Here is a 23,163-nt window from a genome sequence, read left to right as displayed (position 1 = left end):
TATATGTTATCTCATTAACTCTGTTAAGGAAACAGAGTCTGGTGAGCATAGGTGTCTTACACAGACCACAGAGCCAGTCAGTAGGAGAATTTGGACTGGTCTCAGGAGTCTGCCTTCACCGCCTGTGCTTTTTCTACAGCGTGATGCTGCCCATTATTTTCCCACCACCCCTTGTTCAGAAACAGGGTAAGAATGACCATTTTAGCACACATGCCTGATTTGTGCCTTTTAGATTTACTTTAGTTTATTTTCAGGATCAAGGTTTACCAATTTTAGGAGACATTTCCATCCAACATAAAAAAGTCTTTTCATCTCTTGTAAAAGCAGAAGCTTTCAAAGCCCCTTCCAAGCGCTAAAATCCCATGAATCTATGAAAACACATTTCCCAGTCCCTTTCTGTCTCTTCTCTAAGTGGAATGTCACCTTATTTTGTATTTAGTGTTCGACGCATACTGGTAACTAAGAACAATTTCCCGTCAGGATTATATGCCTGAGAGCCTGTAGCTTTAATGTGCTTACAGTTAGCACTGGCCAACCTCACCTAGTTAGTCCCAGAGCTTCTCAACCGTATTCTGTTCATGGCACCCTTAGTGCCTCATAATTTTTTGTGTTTTAATTCATGTCTCAGTTTTTTCATGCTCCCTCTAGGTCAGAAGAAATACCTAACAGTTTCACTTACAGAATAGTTAGGTCCAAGCAACTAAATATGTATAAACATTGATGTTCTAATGGCTTATTACCTGCCTGAAAAAATAATACACACAGATTGAAAACAATAACATTTTTATTTCATTCTTAAATAACCACAATTACTAATGGATATGTGTGCCTGTTGGGCATGGTACAATTTCTTAAATCTTGGAATCAGATTGGATACTGTCACCTTTATTGCTTATTCCACATTGATTTTTTGCTTCTCAAGGACATGATATCATTGATAGAAATGTGGCATGAGCTGATGGGTGAATTGTGAACTATTTCAAGCTGGTAGTTCGTGTGCTATTGACAAATATTGAGTATTGCTGTATTTCCCTCAGAAGTTTGAAATATCTTTCGGTAACCCTCTGAGTTCGTCGCAGTGCTCCAGAGGAGGGGTGTGCCTTGCTGTATAGTTTGGGAACCAAGGGTTTAATCCTTTATTATATCGACAAGATGAAAGGCTTGTGTGTGTGCATGTGTGTGTGTGAGAGAGAGAGAGAGAAACTGTGTGTGAGAGTGACCATATTCAGATGGCAGATAATTTTTTGTCCTGTTTGTAGCTCACAGCAGCACCCACCTCACAACATTGGTAGAGGCTTAAATCTTTACAGTTACGCCTCAACTCCTCTTGCAAAAATGGTTATCCCCAACTCGGTATCAAATTTAAAAACAACCTGCTAATACAGGTTTGTATGCATGCACCAGCAAAAATATTTCATCATATGAGATCCCTAGGGAGAGGATACGAAGTGCACAGCACTCTTGGCTCCCAATAGGATTGTGTTTCACACTTGTGTTGTGTTAACGAGTTATACATTATTGCTACCATCTTCTCCACATTATTAAGTGAAAATGTCTTGCACGAATGTGGAAGAACCTGTGGAGGAAACAAGTTCACCAAAGCGGGGCTCGAGAGAGCTAATGATTAGCCAAACCGTCAAGAACTGATTAAGCATATTGAGAGATGCTGGTAAGATGACATAAACTTGGCTGTGCACTGCTGGCCACTTACTGCACACACCTAATTTATCACTAGCACTGACTATTAAGGAATTAGATAACTGGTGTTTTATGTGCTTTGTATTATACAAGCAAAAAATTGTATGGATTGTTACAGAGATGTTTAAGGGTGTTTTAGTAGTATCTGGGGAACTTGGATAGGATTTTTGGGTGAGCTGGGAGAGCAATATTTTTTTCCACCTAAAGTAATACAATCTAGGCTACTGTTAAACAAAATATGTATTTAGTTACAGATTAGATTCTACAGACAAAGTATTGCATTAACAAAATTTTCACTGATGTTTTCAAAATATTTAAGTACTACGTAAACAGAAGTTTTTACTGATATTAATATGCAAAACTTATATGGCTTTCTCAGTGTCCCTGGTCCAAATTGCTCGAGGCCCCAGATAAAGTTGAAAAATGTGTGTGTTTTCTGTCAGCAGCCTACCTCCCCTACGACGCCCACCAAGCCCGTGGTGCCCCTGGAGTGGGCCTCAGGCGTGATGCCAAAGCCAGATCCTACAGTCATCAACAAGCACATAAGGAAATTAGTTGAGGTAAGTGGTTGAGGGACAGTTAAATGTGAGCAGTTAAAAGGAGGCCCCTTTCTCTTTCCAGAATATTCTCTGGTTGCCCAGGAATCAGATGGAGTCCATGAAAACAGCCCTCTAGCAAGTAAGAGCAATTCAGCAGACACTTAGCTCTACCTGGCACTGGCTTCTGGGGAAGAACCTCCCAGGAAGTCCCCCTTTCCCCTTCCTGTCTGTCAGTTCTCACTTGCCCAAATACTCTCAGCTACTTAGAACCCCTCACTTCCCCAGGCATTTGACACTTCTGTCATTGTTCCTGCAACCCAAGGGACTGTTTGAGGATTAGAATCTACTCATTAAAACCCACATGGGGGGCTTCCCTGGTGGTGCAGTGGTTAAGAATCTGCCTGTCAATTCAGGGGATACGGGTTTGAGCCCTGGTCCAGGAAGGTCCCACGTGTCGCTGAGCAACTAAGCCCGTGCGCCACAACTACTCAGCCTACGCTCTAGAACCCACAAGCCACAACTACTGAGCCTGCGTGCCACAACTACTGAAGCCCACATGCCGTAACTACTGAGGCCCACGCACCTAGAGTCCATGCTCCACAATAAGAGAAGCCACCCAATGAGAAGCCCGTGCACCGCAACAAAGAGTAGCCCCTGCTCACCGCAACTAGAAAAAGCCCTCAGGCAGCAACAAAGAACCAATGGAGCCAAGAATAAGTAAATAAATAAATAAGTTTATAAAAAAAAAAACCCACATGGGTCACCATAAAATGCTGGATAAATTGGTTACCTGAGGGTAGGAAACAGCTGTATATATTTGGGGGTCTGTGACACCGCAGCGCAACAGCATTTAGGTCAGAAACATCACTTAATGAAGGGCAAGATTGCATCAGAATTTTCCATATTAAAAACAACAAAAAAAGAGTAGATGCACCAATGTGGGAAAGATGGAAATATCTCAGACACTAGAAATTGTGATTGTTGATTAAACATCTCCCTTCATGGACTAGTACATCCTCAAATGCAATAGGAACAAGTCTTTGGGATATTATGTGCTCTTTGCTGGGAAAGGACGTTTACAGAAAAAGAATGTTCTATATCTTGGATTATCCATGGAACTATGAAGTGCTGAAAGAAAAGTTGCATGGGGCATGGGAGTCAGGAAGGGGAGATTAGAAAGGGTGAGGGAAGGGGATGAGACAGCCATAAGGTCCAGTGGAGACCATGTGATGATGTGGTAGTGACAGACCCAACTTGGAGCCAGGGAAGGTGGGCAAAGGATCTGGGTGCATGGAGTTGCAGCTCAGGAAGGTCTAGAATCAGGAAATAAATGAAGTATTTTTTCTCCTACTCTCTCCTCTACTTTTCTCTGAATGCTCACTCCATTCTCTGCAGACAGACTTTCCTTGCTCCACACGAGGAGCCTCTTTCTCCCCCACCCCTTTGTACCTTACCTCTTTTCTCCAATTCCAGTTTCATGGGGGAAGGTTGGCCCAGTTTGGTTAGATTGAGTACTATTAATTTAATTGAATAAATGGCTGGGTTTCATTTGAATTTCCATAATGAATTTTATTCCAAAAAAATCTTGTACTCTCAGTATAAATACGGGTATTAAACTATAAATCGTAAGCACTCCATAATAGTTCATTTTTAAGCAATTTTGATTATGGATAAGCATTGATAGTGAGACTTGCAAAAAAATTCAGTTATTTATGGATAAACTTGCAATGGGTGCTAAACAATCATATTTTTAATTAAGTAATTTGTTCATTTATACTTTGCCTACTTCCCAAAATACTCCTGGAGCAGTTGTGCCCAAAGGCAATACAGATAATATATAACAGAAACCACAGGGGAATTGCCAACAAACACATGAAAGAATGTTCAACATCACTAATCATTAGAGAAATGCAAATCAAAACTACAATGAGGTATCACCTCACTCCAGTCAGAATGGCCATCATCAAAATATCTACAAACAATAAATGCTGGAGAGGGTGTGGAGAAAAGGGAACCCTCTTGCGCTGTTGGTGGGAGTGTAAATTGATACAGCCACTATGGAGAACAGTATGGAGGTTCCTTAAAAAACTACAAATAGAACTACCATACGACCCAGCAATCCCACTACTGGGCATATATCCTGAGAAAACCATAATTCAAAAAGAGTCATGTACCACAATGTTCATTGCAGCTCTATTTACAAAAGCCAAGACATGGAAGCAACCTAAGTGTCCATCAACAGATGAATGGATAAAGAAGATGTGGCACATATATACAATGGAATATTACTCAGCCATAAAAAGAAACGAAATTGAGTTATTTGTAGTTCGGTGGATGGACCTAGAGTCTGTCATATGGAGTGAAGTCAGAAAGATAAAGACAAATACCATATGCTAACACATATATATGGAATCTAAAAAAAAAAAAAAAATACAGTTCTGAAGAACCTAGGGGCAGGACAGGAATAAAGACGCAGACATAGAGGATGGACTTGAGGACACGGGGAGGGGGAAGGGTAATCTGGGACGAAGTGAGAGAGTGGCATGGACTTATATATTCTACCAAGTGTAAAATAGATAGCTAGTGGGAAGCGGCTGCATAGCACAGGGAGATCAGCTCGGTGCTTTGTGTCCACCTGGGAGGGTGGGAGGGAGATGCAAGAGGGAGGAGATTTGGGGATATATATGTATATATAGCTGATTCACTTTGTTATAAAGTAGAAACTAACACACCGTTGTAAAGCAATTATACTCCAATAAAGATGTTAAAAAAAAAAAAGAAATCACAGGGGAAAGAGAGATTGCTTCATTATAACTGGACTCTAAGTCAAATGTTTGCATGCATGTGTTTGCAGGGAGAACTTACAAACTTTTTGAAAATCCAATTTAGCAGAGGGCAATGGAAAAATCTTTTTTCTTTTTTTTTTGCGGTACACAGGCCTCTCACTGTTGTGGCCTCTCCCGTTGCAGAGCACAGGCTCTGGACGCGCAGGCTCAGCGGCCATGGCTCACGGGCCCAGCCGCTCTGTGGCATGTGGGATCCTCCCAGACCAGGGCACAAACCCGTGTCCCCTGCATCGGCAGGCGGACTCTCAACCACTGCGCCACCAGGGAAGCCTGGAAAAATCTTTCTTATTTTTCTCTGATTATAAAGAAAGCCAGGGCAGTCCACTGGTTAGGACTCAGCACTTTCACTGACATGGCCCCAGGTTCAATCCCTGGTTGGGGAATTAAGATCCCGCAAGCCACGTGGTGCAGCAAAAAAATTAAAAAATTAAAAAGCTGAATATTAAAACATTTCAGAAATAGAAAGTTTTACTTTCAGGACTTGATGTCTCTTCTGTCTAGGGTTAATCACTGGTAAATTGTAGATCATCTTGTCTGATTTTATTCTCCCCCCCCCATACACACACACATATATACATGTATATCTTTGAGAAAGCTTGTTCAGTTATTTCCTTAGAACAATTCCTAGAAGTGGAATTGCTGTGTCAGAGTAAGCACTGATTGTCCTCCAGAAAGATTGTGGCTATTTGCTTTACCAGCTTGATAAGAGAGTGTCTATTTTCTCATAACCCTAGGAAATTATCAATTGTTTTAATGTTTTCCAATTTGAGAGATAAAAAAAATTTCATTAGTATTTCCATAATTACTAGCAGAATTGAATGTCTTTCCATGAATGTATTGTCCATTTGTATTTTTACTTTGGTGATCCTCTGTTTTCCTTTTGTGTCCTCTCGTAAGTGTTGCAAATGATTTTCTCTGTCATTTATATTTAAATTTGTTAATTGAGCTTTTTTGATTCAGATATTTTGCATTTTATTGTAATGAAATACTTTTGTTTATGACCTCTGACTTGGATGTCGTCCTAAGAAAGGTCTTTCCTACTCAAAGATAATAAAACATGAAAAATATTTTTATCTATTTACCTTTGGGTTTTTATAACTTAATTTTTACATTAAAATATTTAAGGCATCTGGAATTTAGTTTGGGGGCAATTTATTTTATAAGATTATCAGCCATTTAACTCAACAGCAATTATTAGGTAACCCATAATTTCCCTGTGGATTTGAATAGATACTTTTGGATATTCTGAATTCTTACATACATATGGATCTGTTTCTGGACTGTACTCTCTGCAGTAAGTTGCAATACCATGTTGTTTTGACTAATGTATCTTTGATTTCTGATAGGGCACATTGCCCCTCATTACCCGTCGTTGTTTTAGTTAAAATATAACTGACCTTCTAGGTGTTCTAGGTGCACAACATAGTGATTCAATATTTCTACACATTACAAAATGATCACCACAATAAGTCTAGTTACCATCTGTCACCATACAATGATATTAAAATATTACTGACTATATTACCCATGCTGTACTTTCCATCCCGTGACTCGTTTATTTTATAACTGGAAGTTTGCACCTCTTAATTTCCCTCACCTATTCATTCATCCTCCCACTCCTCTCACCTCTGGCAACCACATGTTTGTTCTCTGTATCTATGAATCTGTTTCTGGTTTTTTTTTGTTTGTTCATTTGTTTTTTAGATCCCACATACAAGTGAAATCCTATGATATTTGTCTTTCTCCACCTGACTTATTTCACTTAGGGTAATACCCTAAGGTCTATCTATGTTGTCAAAAAATGGCAAGATTTCATTCTTTTTTATGGCTGAGTCATATTCCATTTTATTTATATACCACATTTTTATCTATTCATCTATTGATGAACACTTATGTTGCTTCCATATCTTGGCTATTGTAAATAACGCTGGAATGAACACAGGGATGTATATATCTTTCAAATTAGTGTTTTTGATTTCTTTGGAAAAAATACCCAGAAGTGGAATTACTGGATTGTATGATAGCTCTGTTTTTAATTTTTTGAGGAACTTCTATACTGTTTTCCATAGTAGCAGCACCAATTTGTAATCCCAACAACAGTACATGAGGGTTCCCTTTTCTCCTCACCCTCACCGACACTTGTTATTTGTTGTCTTTTTGATCATAGCCATTCTGACGGGTGTGAGGTGGTATCTCTGTGTGGTCTTGATTTGCATTTCCCTGAGATGAGTGATAAGTGATGTTGAACATCTTTTCATGTGTCTGTTGGCCATCTGTAAGTCTTCTTTGGAAAAATGTTTATTCAGGTCCTCTACCTATTTTTTAATTGGGTTGTTTGTTTTTTGATATTGAGTTGTATGAGTTCTTTGTATATTTTGAATATTATCCCCTTATCAGAGATATCATTTGCAAGTATCTTCTGCTATTCAGTAGGTGGCCTTTTCATTTTGTTGATAGTTTCCTTCCCTGTGCAAAAGCTTTTTAGTTTGATATAGTCCCAGTTGTTTGATTTTGCTTTTGTTTCCCTTGCCTGAGATCATTACTCCTCATCTTAAACAAACAATTTTAGGTTATTCTCAACATGTTCACTTCTATAGGAACTTTAGAATCAATTTGTTCATTTCAAACGAATTCCCACCGGGATTTTGACTGCAATTACATTAAATGTATACTTTGATTTTTGAGATAATTTAACATTTTAAAGTTTCATTTTCTATTGTCATGGTACTGGCATTTGTGAATTCACCAAGCCTTACTCCTACTCAACCCTGAGGTCTCAGTTGAGACCTTGCTTTCTCCAGGAAACATTTTAAAATCTCCCTTCCCCCTCCCCCAGCACTCTGTCTTTATCCTCAGCGTTGCACTTATCTCATTATACCATAAAGGCATCTCAATTTTGTTATCTCCTACTAGATTCCAAGCTCCTTGATAGAAAGAATAATATGCTAGTTATCATTGCTTTCCCAGTAACAATTCAGAGGCTGATTCGTAAATAGTCATTCAATAAATATTTGCCTTTCCTTTGCAGTCTGTGTTTAGAAATTATGACCATGACCAGGATGGGTACATCTCCCAAGAGGACTTTGAAAGTATAGCTGCCAATTTTCCCTTCTTGGATTCCTTTTGTGTGCTGGACAAAGATCAGTAAGTTTAATTTTGTTTTATTGTAATGTAACGGTCCCGAAGCAGAAAATTACTACGAAAGGAGAGCAGGGAAACCTTTAATTTATGTCTTGACAGAGTTGATCCTAGTGTATTGATGAAAGGTGTCTAAGGTGTCTTTTCACTGATTTTTTTCTTGGTGTCCACAAACATGACTGGCTGGATGGAATCACAGGGCAGACCACATCATCGGTGTTAAGTACAAGTGCTCACTTACAAATTAGCCCAGCTCTCCATTTCCGATTATTACTGCTGCAACTTAGCTAGTTCATCAACCCCAAAACCTCCATCAAAAAAGAATAGAGACTAAATATAGTTAGATCTAGCATGGTGGAGTCCTCAGCATCAGTGCACCCAGGGGCAATCTTAAAAGTCATCAAGTAAGTAAGATCTTTTTTTACATTACTTACGATCTTCAGGAGAGCCAGTGATGGCTGCAGATAGCCAAGAAGTGTTTATGCTTTGTTTTTTCATTTGCTAGTTCAGAGGTTGTCTTGAGAAACAAAGGAAAAAATATATTTCTCTTTAGCTTCAAATGATTCATGGGAGATTAAATAACTTCAGAGGCTAAAACCTGGATCATTAAAAAAATATAATGATTAAAAAAAACATTTGCCAAGAAACCCTGGCATTAATAATTTTATCACTTCATTTTTAGTTATGTGAGATCAGTTCCTAGTTTAAAAATCATCTGTAATGAAATGCTGGATTTTATATTGGTTAAATGTCCAAGTTATATCACATTAAAATTCTCTAATATTTTTGTTGGTGTGAGAATTAAACGAAAATTAAAGCCTTGGTACTTTATCATAAACGTCTTAAAACCTTAATCCATCTTCATTGTATAACAGAGAATACTTTTAAAATAAAATTAAGTTATTAGAAACATACACTTCCTTTATAAAATAAAACTTAAGTTTTATTTTATAAAACTTACTTCCCACTAACTACCCACTTCTTCCCTCAGTTTGTTTCTGTCAGTGACATGTTCGTAGAACATGAACTTAAAATCACTTCCCAGTCTTCATTTTGTTTCTCTGCCGGTTCTTGTTTGGAACAGAGAGTGTCCCAGCAGATATATTTTTTTTCCTAAAAAAACTTTTTTCCCCTAAAAATGAAGGTTTAAAGTATTCATAGCTTACATGATTTCTTTTGTCAGACAGGCTTAGATATGTTGATTTTGAGAGAAGAATGGACCATCCAGGAGAAGATTCTAACAAGTTGTTAAAGATATGGCGCCAAGATTCAGTAGAACGGTTAGGGCAAGAGGTGTAGATTGTTAGGTCTTCAGCCCAGTCATGTTAGCTGGAGTTCCAGGAGTGTGAGCACAGTCTGATGGGAAAGTTTAGAGGAACATGAGCACGGGGACCTGAGGAATGCAGCTTCAGGGACTCCTCTCCCCACGTGCAGCAACTGAAAGGAAGACGTGGATCCTGCAGAAGAGCTGGCAAAGGAGGCACATAAGAGGCAGGAGGGAAACCAGGGCTACATGGAATCACAGGGGACTGTGGAGGAGGGAGTGTCAAAAAGGAGGAAACCTGTCCCATGTCACATGCTGCCAGGAGGTCAAGTTCAAGGAATGAGAAAAGGCTGCTGAGGATGTCACTGTGACAGTTTCAGTAGAATGGTGGGTTAGAAACCTGATTATATGGAGGAAAGAGTAATTGAAAGAAATGGAAAAAATGTCTAATGAGTACTCTTCTTGAAAACTGCAGAAGTAAGAGAAGAAAAAGGGAAAAGACAAATGTTGGAAATGGAGGCAGGATTGAAGAAAGACATTTGTAAGGAGGGGAAGTCCTGAGTGTATTTGTAAACAGAGGAAAGAGTGGGTGACAAGATGCAGCAGGAGAAACATGGTCCTGGAGAGGCTGGAGAGTGGGGGAGGGGAGAATGACCCCAAGAGAGGACCGACAAGATATAAAGGAATTCTGAACTGGCATGGAAGGGTATGGAGAGAAGGCAATATGCAGCTCCCTTACGCCAATGGATTTGATCTTTTTTGGTAAACAAGAAGTCAGGGTGTGTGGTGGTAGATGCAACCAGAGTTTCTATGTGGAGAAGATCTGGGAGAATCACTCTAGTGAATGGTCTGTGAGCCAGTAAGACATGAATGAAAAGATTACCAATGGTAGTGGCCTGGATGACATCAGGCAGAATGAATATGAGAATGGTAGGTCCAGTTTTCACAGTTTTCTGCCTTTCTCCAGCAACCTGATTCTTGCAAACTCTATTGTGAGGCAAAGGCTAGAAAGGAGATGTCTTTCTGGAAGCTACTACTTGGTAATGAAGAAGACTTTCTGTGCTGCAGTGCACAAGCCACACACACACACACACACATGCACACACACACATATCTTCTGCTTGCTAAGAAAGCCTTTGACACTGAAAGCTGTCCTTTGAGTTTCTCTCTTTTCAGATGTGACAGGAAAGTGAACATTCCCCACCCCCCACCCCCCGCTTTTGTCCAGAAAGGTTTGGGAGGTGAGTGATTTAAGTGTGGCAATTACTTAGCAACATGGCATTCAAAGATCCCTCTCTTCTTTGATTCTTTTCACAGGGATGGTCTAATTAGTAAGGATGAAATGATGGCTTACTTCCTGAGAGCTAAGTCCCAACTACACTGTAAAATGGGACCGGGATTTGTCCATAATTTTCAGGAGATGACCTATCTCAAGCCAACCTTCTGTGAACACTGTGCAGGATTTGTAAGTCTGTTTTCCATTGCTTTCTCTTCTATGTAGTGATTTCTGCAGTATTCTGAGAATGTGGGAAAATGATACATGAACAGAGTCCATTGTCTGCCTTAGATCCAAAGTAAAACATGATGGCTCCCTGAAATTAAACATGCAATTAAAAACGAAAGCAAGATCTGCAGATTTAGCTATGTTCTTTCTAGGAATGCAGGGCTGGAGAAGACAGGGAAGGTTGGTGAGGCGTATTAACTCAGGAGAGCAGTTTGTCTGTTAATACCTGCCAGGGAAAAGTTCTGCCCAATGAGCCATGGCACCCATCACTGAGTGCAGTTAAGTGGTATATTTATTATAGCCGGTTCCTCTCAGTTCTTGTCTCATATGGTGTCAGTCACTAGAAATCTATCATGATATGGCTCCATAATTCATAACTCAGAAAGGAAAAAAAATCTTTTCGAAGAGAAGATGGTTATAATAATAAATAACATTTACTTGGCATTTGACAGTAATAAAATATTTCCTGAGGCATTAGTGTAATTAATCCTCATAACTAGCCCATAAGGTGGGCCTTTTACTCTCCCCATTTGCATATGAATGTAGAGAGGTCCAGAGAGGATAACTCAAGTTTCCCAGGTTTTCACAGCCAGTAATGACTAGAGCCAGGACTCAAACTCTAGTGTTCTGGCTCTACCTACACCACCGCAACAAATGAAGGTTGTACACCTCACTTCCCCACATCTGATGATCCTTTAGCAACTAAGGTCATGTTTGGCCCTGGTGTTAAACAAAGACCCTTGAGCTCTGAACATCTTCTAGTTGATATCCAAGTAATGTAAGATGGAAAATGTAGTACTCTACACAAGGGTAGCCCAGCAGCCAGGTGAGTGGCATTTGTCCAGATGCCAGCTCAGTTTTGTTAGCTTCATTCAGCAGTCATGTCCCCCTGTGGACCCGTATGGAATTCGTAGCTGATATCATATACGCTCCCATTAAATTACATTTTTCGCTTTCAGTCTTGAATAACTGGCTTTGGGGAGCCAAAGGGCAGGCGTTTGAATTCAAGCACACACCCCGCTGAGAAAAGGTAAATTAGAGGCAGTGGTTACCTCAAAGATGGCCCCCCCATGATCATAGAAGCTGCTGTGATCAAGGGGCGAGGCAGCCTAACCAGCTCTCTTAGCCCACCCCAGGGAAGGAGAGGTTCTCCTACCAGCTACACCACTGGGATTGCATCACCTGACCATTTTATCATCAAACAAATACATTTCCTTCTTCATGTATCTCTCTTCTGATGGGAATGTTTGCCTGTATCTAGACCTGAAAAATTCTCAAGTGGTACGGAGCCATGTGTAACTCTCTCCTGCAGAGTGAGGCCCAGGGAATCTGTTTGGCCCTGGCCTGGCACAGCCAAAAGTCAGGCTGAGACATCTGACCCATGGTGTGGTGTGAGAGTTGGTAGGTCCTTATCAAATCTCAAGGTCTTGTCTCTGCTCTCCAGTCCTTCTGGATGTCTCTCCCTTCCATGGAGGCTCTGGTTCTATAGAAGCAGCAAGGTAGGCTTTCTTGGGAGCTTCCACACACTTCCCTCCCCAACTCATCAGAGCGGATTTGCTGGCGCTAGGTTTTTGATGCAGCTGTGATCAGGTCGAAAGCTCTGGACTTAGAGTCCAGAACTCTGACTTTGAATCTCAATTCTGCCCCTTATTAATCTACGTCCTTGACCAAATTATTGATCATCTTTGAGTCGCTGTTTTCCTATCTGTAAGAGGGGGTTAAGACTTACCTGCCATGTTGTTGTGGTATTAAATGATATCAGACATGTTGCATACCACAGAGCTCAGAGTGAATCTTCCTCTTTTTTTAGTGTTCCTTTATGCTTTTGGAGTTTTATCGAAATTAACTCATTCAGAGTTTTAATATCCCTTTTTATTTTTCAAAATATACTTAATTTCCTTGCTATAATTTGAATTGATCTTTACTCACACACCTTTTTTAAAAAGTTCTTTGGTTTTCAAAGGGATTTATAAATACCATGCTCTAGCTGGGTCATTGAAAGGAACTGTGGGGGAATAGAAGGAACTATTTTTTAGTGCTTGGACCACCTGCTTTTGAAATAAATTCCATTTTAAGGGTAAGGAAGACAAATAGACACTGCTTGAAATACATTGATTTTAGAATTAGAATTCCAGAGCTGAAAGAATTTTGCTAATTCCCTTATTTTGAGCTCTGGAGAAGTTAAGTGACTTCCCTAAGGTCACATGGATCACTAGCAGCAGAACCATGACTCATGTTTAGTTCTTCTTACTCCCAGTCGAGTGCTCCTCCCACCACAGTCACTCCGTCTTACAGTAGTCTCAGGTCTCTAAATCAGAGACTGTGGGAAGTACCCTCTCCTGTCCTTGGCTGGCACGCTGACCCAGAGCCTCTTCGTGCCTCGTGTTGTCTCCCGCTTTTTTTTTTTTTTTTTTTTTTTTTGCGGTACACGGGCCTCTCACTGTTGTGGCCTCTCCCGCTGTGGAGCACAGGCTCTGGACGTGCAGGCTCAGCGGCCATGGCTCACGGGCCCAGCCGCCCCGCGGCCTGTGGGATCCTCCCAGACCGGGGCACGAACCCGTGTCCCCTGCATCGGCAGGCGGACTCTCAACCACTGCGCCAGCAGGGAAGACCCCCTGCTTCTTAAGTAAGCATTAGCAAGCAACGGCCTGACTTGCCCGCCTCATGGGACTCATGCTTGACTTTATCTTCTTCAGCAGTTTCTGCAGCTGTGCTAATAACGTGCCATAGCCAGAGATTTGGATGCTTCTTAAACCTTATCGTGTCTTGTCCTAGATCAGCGGCTTTTGTTCTGATCACACACAAAACTCCCAGGAGCAATGGCTTCCTCTCTTTCCCTGAAGTGACATACTCTTCACATTCTTCTTTTCCTACTTACTAGCTATGAGATCTTGCCAAATGACTTCACCTCTCTGTAGCTTAGTCTCCTCATCTGTAAAAATGAGAAAATTATTATTACCTATCTCATAAGGATATTGTGAGCATTAAATGAATTGCTACATGGGACTTCCCTGGTGGTGCAGTGGTTAAGAATCCGCCTGCCAATGCAGGGGACATGGGTTCGATCCCTGGTCCGGGAAGATTCCACATGCCATGGAGCAACTAAGCCCATGCGCCACAACTACTGACCCTGCACTCTGGAGCACGCGAGCCACAACTACTGAGCCCATGTGCCACAATTACTGAAGCCTGCACTCTAGAGCCCATGCTCTGCAACAAGGGAAGCCACCACAATGAGAAGCCCGTGCACCGCAACGAAGAGTAGTCCCCGCCGCCACAACTAGAGAAAGACTGTGCGCAGCAATGAGGACCAAACACAGCCAAAAATATATAAATAAATTAATAAATTAATTAATTAAAAAAATGACTTGCTACACATAGCTTAAAACTGTGCCTTTCACATAGCAAGAGTTCATTAAATGTTAGCTATCATTGTTATTTTTGTTATTACTATTACCAAGGGCTCTGTGAGGAAACGATTTCTCATCGCTACAAAGTTTCCCAGATGTGGGACCTTGCAAATTATTTAACTTCCTGCATCATCACACTCACCTTTTATAAAAGGGAAGCAAACTGGATTATCGTTAAGATCCTTATAGCTCTGACAGATGTGATTGGCCTACCCACCCACTTTCCTTTTCCGTACTGACACCTCCCCATCCCTTTTCCAGTCATCCTAGGCACCTGAGGCCTCGCTTCCAGTTAGTTGTCTTAATAATCCTTCCTGTCTCCAAGGCAAAGTGTTGCCCTGTCCCAAGAGACATTTGCATTTTAATAATGTTTTCTGGAGGACCAAATAACTTTTAAGGCTCAAAGGAATCACTCTCCACTGATGGAATTTCCTTGTCAGAAAGAGAGTAAGGAGCAACTTTCCCAAAGCCTTGAATCCCTTCACATCAGTAGCTACTCTCCTAGGGCCATGATGCCCACACTCAGGGCATTGTTCTGCTATAACACATTGTGAACAACACTCCCATCAATGCCAGTAGCCCACCAGCCCTCTTTCTTTCAAAATTATTTTATTAGGTAGATATCAGCCACTTAGCCTAACCACTCAAAGTGTAGAAATGGAGCTTCTCCAACTTGAGCTAAGCCCGTTTAATTCATCAGCACTGTATGTTCCTGATGCCCCTTGTTCCCATATGCAAGTGCTGCAGGAGGCCTGGGAAAGAATGTGGGAAGTTCCCTTCTTCACAGAGATTACAGTGTGGCAGAGGTTTGTGAAGACACCACCACCAGGATGATGCCCCTGAACCGCCTGGGCAAACACTCCCTTGTTAAACTGTAGGCCCTCACATCTCTCCTGAGACTCTCGTCACTTCCTACATCCTACTCCTTACTTGCTTGGCAGAATCTGGGCCTTTTCTGCATCTCCCACAGCCCCAGCACAGGCCAAACACGCAGCAAATGCAGAGAATAAATACACAAACAAATGCAAAATCTTTTCCTCTTCTGTATTCTTTCAAGGTAGAAATGCTTCTCAGAAGAGAATCAAGCAAAATCCAAATGCTTTAGTGGGATGCATTGCTTGGGTCGCTTAATTTACCGTAGGGGGCGCCAAGAGCAGCTAGTGTGATTTTAAAAAAAAGCAGAGGGAGCCAGGGGCTATCAAAGGCAGAGTGACAGAATCTCCCTGTGAGTTTTGCTGAGAGCGCATTATGCCAAAGTCCAATAAATGCACCAACGTCAGTTTCCCATCCCAGCTCCCGTTTGGCTCCCAGAAAGAAAAGGGAAGCAAAACTCCTGTTATTGCCCCAGCTGCGGTGGGCTGGGAGAGGGTCCTTCTATCTGACAGGAAGTGTGTCAGGAGCAGCTACATCCTGTTTGTGCTCTACCAGGCATCACGTTTCCCAGGGCTTCCTTCTCTGTGGCCTTGTTTTCTTTCCAGATTTCTCTCCAGATTCCCTGACATTACTTTGTCTTTTGTTACAGCTCTGGGGCATAATCAAGCAAGGATACAAATGCAAAGGTAAATGTTACTTTGTTAAAATTTTTATTTTATTTTTTAAATTAATTTGTATTGGAGTATAGTTGCTTTACAATGTTGTGTTAGTTTCTGCTGTACAGAAATGTGAATCAGTTATACATATACATATATCCCCTCTTTTTTAGATTCCCTTCCCATTTAGGTCACCACAGAGCATTGAGTAGAGTTCCCTGTGCTATACAGTAGGTTCTCATTAGTTATCTATTTTATACATAGTAGTGTATATATGTCGATCCCAATCTCCCATTGTTAAAATTTTTAAATGTGACTTTTGGGGCAGGAATCATATTTGTCTGAGGGAAACTTTTTTTTTTTTTGCCGTATGCGGGTCTCTCACTGCTGTGGCCCCTCCCACCGTGGAGCACAGGCCCTGGACGCGCAGGCCCAGTGGCCACAGCTCATGGGCCCAGCCGCTCCACAGCATGTGGGATCCTCCCGGACCGGGGCACGAACCCGTGTCCCCTGCATCGGCAGGCGGACTCTCAACCACTGCGCCACCAGGGAAGCCCTCTGAGGGAAACTTTAAAGCTCTTGGCATCACAGAGAAATTGGGGCTTTGGGGCTACTGGCAACTGAAGAGTTAACGGTCCAGTAAAGGACTCCCTGAAGTTTTGGAGATCCCAGGCTGGAATTTTACCGCTTGTTACAAAGAGCAAGGAAACCACACTTATTATCCCACACACATCTAACCCCTATCTCTAAGATGTCTTGCCCATCATCAGCACACATTTAAGGTGGGAATTCTGAGGAGGGCAAGCCTAATGGAAATACTGTATATAAGAACTTTGTCCTTCAAGGGAAAAAAAACCCCATGCTCATTTCTGTAATACATATGCGTTTCTTTCTACTCTCACATAGCTATTCCTTTCTCTACTAAATCGCAGATGATGATGAGAAAAGAGGAGATACATTTGCCCCTTTCAATGAATTTGTTCATATACTTCCCCCATTTAATTGAAATTTATAGCAATTGAATAAATATATATTTGATAAATGCAATAGGAATGTTTGGCTACTTGTAGATATATGATTATTACACATTATTGGTGTTCAGAAAACTGCTGGATATTTTATGCAGACTGTTTATACTGGTTCTTTTAAGAATCTGATAATGCTCTTGAAAAATATAATAAAGCCACAAAATGAAATATCTTAATCACAGAATGCCTTCAGATTAATAATGTTCCCTTGTGATGCCTTTTTTCTCTAGCTGTCTTTCAGTATTTGGCCCTCATTTTACATGGACAGGGAACTTCCTTGAACCTCTATGGGAGCCACCTTTTAGTGCTCAAAAAACAAACAAAAAAACCCTTCCCTTTTGTTCTCTGAATCAGTTGACTTAGTCTAACTTGAATTTTTACTTTCAAGCAGCAGAGATACTGGTTTCTGCCCCTTATCCCCTAGACACACACAGACACAGACAAACACACACACACAATTTTGTGAAGATGAAAATCAATTAAACCCTAGGATCTCTGTTCAGATGGTATTTCTCTTAAAGACATATAGAGTGAAAAGTCTAATTAAAATAGACCAGACATGTCATTGCAATTTGATCTTTCCCTGATGTTATTAAAAAACCATTTGAAACAAGACCATTTAGGGGAAAATGGGTATTGGAAATAATGAGAAAATTCCTCTTTGATGGTGAGAGAAATATACCCTATGAAATGATCATATCTGTTCAGTGATTTCAGAGAAATGTAGGACCCTCATCGTATGAAGTAATTGTGTTGCTATCTTCCAAAGTGGCCAAAATTTTGTACCCCAAGTAGCAATTAATATCTACTTTCTTAACTAAAGCATCTAATGGGAAGGCCACAGAATCTGCTGCATGCCATTTCCAAGCCATAGTCAAATCTGAGACATGTTTATTGAGCATATGCTCACCTTGTCTTCTGCTTCTATGCCAAGAAAGGAAGCAAAAGATATAATCGCTTGCTCTGGAAAAGGTTTTGGGAAATGAAGAAGAATAGAAAATGCAGACAAATACTGAATGGAGGGACAGCTTGCTGTAAATATTTAGAGGCAACTGTAGGTCCTGGGAGAGACTAGATGCTGAGGCTTCTCACCCTCATTCTGGCTCAGGGAGCCTCTTTGTGGGGAATCCATCTTGGTCTGGAGAAGAACCCCAGTTCCATGTAATTTGCATTTAGTTTTGGGCAAAGGCAACTCCCCATTCAGGCTGCCCCTGCTTGTTGCTCCCCAGCACTTCAGTGAACTGTGTAGAAGAAGCAGCTGAACAAATACAAGAGAGAACTTTAGGAACCCCAGGAAGGGAAGAGAGTCCCACTGGCCCTTTTACTAGACCTAGACACACCCTGTGGACCTGAGATTAAACACAGAAACAAGGGTGGGGGAGGGGAGGCGTGAGAGCCCAAACGCCAACCTGGAAGCCTGATCAGCACCTGACATGTGGTTCACACTAATCACCTGTGATACTTTTCGTTGTTTCAGACTGTGGAGCCAACTGTCATAAACAGTGCAAAGACCTCCTGGTTCTGGCCTGCCGGAGATTTGCCCGGGCGCCCTCCTTAGGCAGCGGTCATGGGTCACTGCCTGGAAGTCCTTCGTTGCCTCCAGGTAATGTCCTCAACTTTCTTTCCTACTGCAATTTCTCTCTGCTCACCTTCCATGCTTGCACTTTGGTTGGGTTCTGGATCTAAAGCTAGTCAGAGCCATTATAAACATAAAGGTCTTCAGGGTAAGCAGCAGTGGCTAAAGACCCTTGAACCCTACATGCTCCTTTTGGCTTTTGGGTCTCAATAACATGCAGTTCACCTGAGGTCAATTTCATTTCACCTCTGGTCTGTTCCTCTAGGACCTTACCCGTAAGACTCCTGTTGTTTGCACCCACTTTGACGGTTTGCTGTGAAGCAGTCAGATGTATGATTAATCACAATAATCACAGTAATCTTTCCCCTTCCAGTGCAGGATGAGGTTTTCGAGTTCCCTGGCGTCGCAGCTGGACACCGAGACCTGGACAGCAGAGCCATCACACTGGTCACAGGCTCCTCTCGCAAGATCTCCGTGCGGCTGCAGCGGGCCACCACCAGCCAGGCCACCCAGACCGAGCCTGTGTGGTCAGAGGCTGGCTGGGGGGACTCAGGGTCCCACACCTTCCCCAAAATGAAGTCCAAGTTCCATGACAAAGCAGCAAAGGACAAAGGCTTTGCCAAGTGGGAAAATGAGAAGCCCAGGGTGCAGGCTGGTGTGGATGTTGTTGACCGAGGCACTGCGTTCGAACCAGACCAGGATGAAGCTGACATGGTTGAGACCAGACAGGACGGTGAGGTCAGTGCTGGTCAAACCACAAATAAAATCAGAAGAGGGAGGCTGAAAGCAGCTGAGATGAGTGTTATAGTGAGTCCACAAGGCAGCCTGGTAGTTTTGAAAGCAGAATGGTTGGGAATCAAGACATATCACTTTTAGTCTTGTCTTTGGCTAGTTATGTGACTCTGGACAAATGGTCTCTTCTCCTTGGACATCAGTTTTATGATGTATAAAACTGAACCGAATGGGTTCTAAAACTCAGTGAAGGTTTCTGTGTCTGTATACTGACATGATGTCCAGGGACCCTTGACTGTTGCTTGTATCCAATATAACAGTACGCTATACCCATCAGCTTAGTTTTCCAAGCTAGAATCAGGGTCCAAACTCAGAGGAGGCAGTGAAAGCAAAAGACATGTAGATAGAGAAGGAGAGCTGGAAACTCTTGCCCCTACTTAAAAAATAATTAAAAAAAGGCTTTTGACAGCATCATGGAGGAGAGGGTGGTGAATATCAGAGACATGGGGACCTCAGCGTTCTATGTGTCAGGCTTTGCCTCCACGCAAAAAGTATGTTCAAATCATCCAAAGCAAATTGGGAAACATATGGAATTTGTTAGAACAAGCTGAAAATATAAATTGATTCAAGATGGACTTAGATAAATTTATTAGTCAACAGTCCATAGTGTATTAAGAAAAAGGATTTGGGGAAATTGGTGTCACATTCCTAACCTAAAAGTAATGTCATGGAGGGAAGCCATTGCCTCCCTACTGAATCATTTTCATAAACAGAATATTAGGTTAGGTAGAGACCCTACTGGATCAAGCCAGTGCTCTTTTTTCTCATGACTGGTCCTCCACATTCCACCTGTCCTCAGGAGATCTAAGCGCACAATCTCCATAGTTTCCTATGATGAGAAAATCGCCAATGACCTTTAACCAAAATTCCTCTAGTTCCTTCCTCATCGAAGACAATTAGTAAGGATGCCGCACATGGTCTTCAGTAGTATGAGGTTTATCGTAAGTTCCTTCTGAGCCATTGTTTCCTTTCTTTTAACACCAACTTTTTTTTTTTTTTTGTGGTACACGGGCCTCTAACTGTTGTGGCCTCTCCCGTTACGGAGCACAGGCTCTGGATGCGCAGGCTCAGCGGCCATGGCTCATGGGCCCAGCCACTCCGCGGCATGTGGGATCTTCCCGGACGGGGTCACGAACCCGTGTCCCCTGCATTGGCAGGTGGACTCTCAACCACTGCGCCACCAGGGAAGCCCTAACACCAACTTTTAAAACAGCTTTATTGAGATATAATTTATGTACTATAAAATTTTCCCATTTAAAGTGTATAATTCAATGGTTTTTAGTATATTCACTGAGTTGCACAACCACCACTACAATCTAATTTCAGAACATTTACATCATGTGCTGCGTGGACTACATGGTCTTTTATTTCCCTCTATGAATCTTGAGTATACAAGGCACTGATCATTTGAGATGTTCCCTTGAAATTATCTGATAAACTGCTTTCTAGGAGTAGTCTTATTTTTTTAAATGAGATGCAGCCATACAACAGGTTCTGATTCGTATTGCAGGAAGGCTGACTTCAGGCTGAGGACACTGAAGGCAACTGTGTTGGCATTTGGAAGGAGCAAGATGAGACGCTCTGAAGAACACTCCAAAACTCAGGAAGTTATCTGAAAAGATATCTGGACATTTACTGCCTTGTGACACTGTGGGATCTCCCTGATTGAACTATGGGACAGAGGACTTACCCTATGAACTATTTATTTCCTCCTTCCCTGCTCCTAGTGAGGTGCCACAAAGACTGTGTTATGTAGTTGGTAGTTTTCTCTCCTATCTTTCTCTAGAGCCATTTATATACGGGTGAAATGAAAGCTTTTGTGCATGTACTTGATATTCATTCTCTAAACTCAGACTTTGCTTTTTCTGTGAGAATGTTATTTCAGTATTTTTATAAACTTTTGAGGGGGGTGTTTAACGAGGAGTCGATTTAGGGGTCTTTTTGTGGGCTTTTTGGACGGGACCAGGACTTACTTTTTTGAGGGACAAGGAAGCTCTTCCAGACTTGGAAGGCAGTGGTTCTTCTAATGATGATCTGCTGCAAGGAGAAGCTGTTTACATTGTTCTTACCATACAGTTGCTATTATAATGTGTAACAAGTCACACTTCTATAATCATATAAGTCTTGCCAATTCTGTATCACTAGGTAGCTACGACACAGTCATGAAAACTATCCTAATATTTATCATTGCCATGGGGGGAAATTAACTAAATACATGTCCCATCTCACTAGGTTTAGCCATCTTTCATAAGACTGCTATTAAGAAGTATGAATAACAATTAAAAAAATCAATTCAAGTTTTTGGGAATAAAATTCAGGAGAAAAACAAACCATCCCTCAAACCCCTTACTGAAATACAATTTTTAAAATTCAACCAGCAATTTTTAAAACCTCAAAATAGTTTTGAGAATTTTGTTTGTTATAAAAGAAAACTTTCTGGTTGTGAAAGAGAGCTCTCATGCTCTTCCTCAGAAATTGCCATCATGATTAAGAAGAGTCATAGAAAGCAAATCATCACAAACCACCTTTGATTAACATTTCATTTAAACTTTTAAAGTATCAATATTTTGAATATCTTCCTTTGACCCAACATTACTAGACGTGGGTCTGTTTCTTACATGATGAGAGAAGAAAGAACTTGGTTGAAGACGTTCAAAAGTAGAGATGGGTTTGAGTCTATGGCTGAGGAGAATGACCTGCTACCAAGTGCCCAGTCAGAAACTGGACCCACAGAGGCGCATTGGTCTGCATTTGGTAGTTTAAGTGTATATAATCCACATAAGACTGAATTTGTTTCTTTTGGGGCAGTCGCTTCAATAAAAAAATGCCTTTCTTCTCATTTTCCATTAGGTAAATGAAGACAGTTCTGTTCAACAAACACTTGAGTACCTGCTCTGGGCAGGTCCTGTGATAGATGCACAAAGAGGAACAACTCTTCGTCTCTGCCCTTGGGAGCTGAGAGCCCATGGGCATTTAAGGCAAGATGACCCCTTAAAATAGAGTTTCAAATTAGGTAGAACTGACTTAATCATGCCAAACAGATTCAGAGATCAATTTGAAGAGATATTGCAAGTTAAATGAAGTTATTAGGTGAGGGAGTTGTGATTAAGCTCAAAAATGTAAGAACTCACCATTTGCGAGCACCTCAGGAAGCAAATAGCCATCCCCAGTGTTGGTTCCATGTATATATACCCTCTATTCCTATTCATAAACGCAATGAAATACATGTTAACAAAATTAAAAAGAGAAAACGGCAATTTAAGTACAAGAAACCCTTCTTGTGTGTGTGTTTTTTTTGTTAATGAATGTTAAGACTTCTTTTTCTTCTCAAAGCAGTTATTTCACTTGCCACTTAGTTTGGGTTATTATTGATTTTTCACATATGAGAAGAGTTTTATAGGATCAGCCTTCCTGTTACAACGATACTAAATGAACCTTGAGTAAAAACAAACCAAAAAAATAATAAAACTAACATATTATGTGTATATATGTACGTAAACTATTTTTGTATATGTGTGTATGTATGTGTTTATATGTATACACAGGCATGCAAACACACACACATACACACACATACTACTATTATTACTTTGCTGAAGAGGAATTCGAGTCCATAATAAAGCTGCTTTATAATTTTGATTATATCATTTACTCATAACCAATGGTGGCTCTGATGTTTCCAATATGTCAATTTCCCATAATCAATAAAATAAGTAAATTAGGCAAACCCATGGTGGAGCAAAAAGAACTATGATGGTTGGTTCCTCCAGACCTTCCTTTTGTAGGTTTGATGATCACTGTCAAAGCAAAAACAAAACCAAAATCTTAACAGTGAATAT

General features: G+C 41.1%; 1 protein-coding gene across 4 annotated transcripts in view; it reads left to right on the top strand.

Annotated features, from left to right (window-relative positions):
- The window catches only part of RASGRP3 (RAS guanyl releasing protein 3), a 103,757-nt gene extending 80,982 nt beyond the window's left edge, over positions 1–22,775 (top strand). For 2 of the 4 annotated variants that reach the window (XM_070046877.1, XM_070046880.1), the window contains 7 exons: positions 2,142–2,258; positions 8,112–8,227; positions 10,803–10,950; positions 15,922–15,958; positions 18,434–18,559; positions 18,906–19,270; positions 20,835–22,774. In XM_070046877.1, the coding sequence (XP_069902978.1) occupies positions 2,142–2,258; positions 8,112–8,227; positions 10,803–10,950; positions 15,922–15,958; positions 18,434–18,559; positions 18,906–19,270; positions 20,835–20,843 (918 nt within the window). In that variant the 3' untranslated portion in view covers positions 20,844–22,774. Of the gene's footprint in view, positions 1–2,141; positions 2,259–8,111; positions 8,228–10,802; positions 10,951–15,921; positions 15,959–18,433; positions 18,560–18,905; positions 19,271–20,834 lie in introns of all 4 variants that reach the window. The other 2 variants (XM_060309587.2, XM_070046878.1) reach the window with 2 other exon arrangements.
- Positions 22,776–23,163: the final 388 nt, after the last annotated feature.

The sequence above is a fragment of the Globicephala melas genome, chromosome 12 (genome assembly GCF_963455315.2).
Source record: "Globicephala melas chromosome 12, mGloMel1.2, whole genome shotgun sequence".
In the NCBI taxonomy this organism is placed as follows: domain Eukaryota; kingdom Metazoa; phylum Chordata; class Mammalia; order Artiodactyla; family Delphinidae; genus Globicephala; species Globicephala melas.
This window is presented reverse-complemented; position numbering and strand designations above follow the sequence as displayed.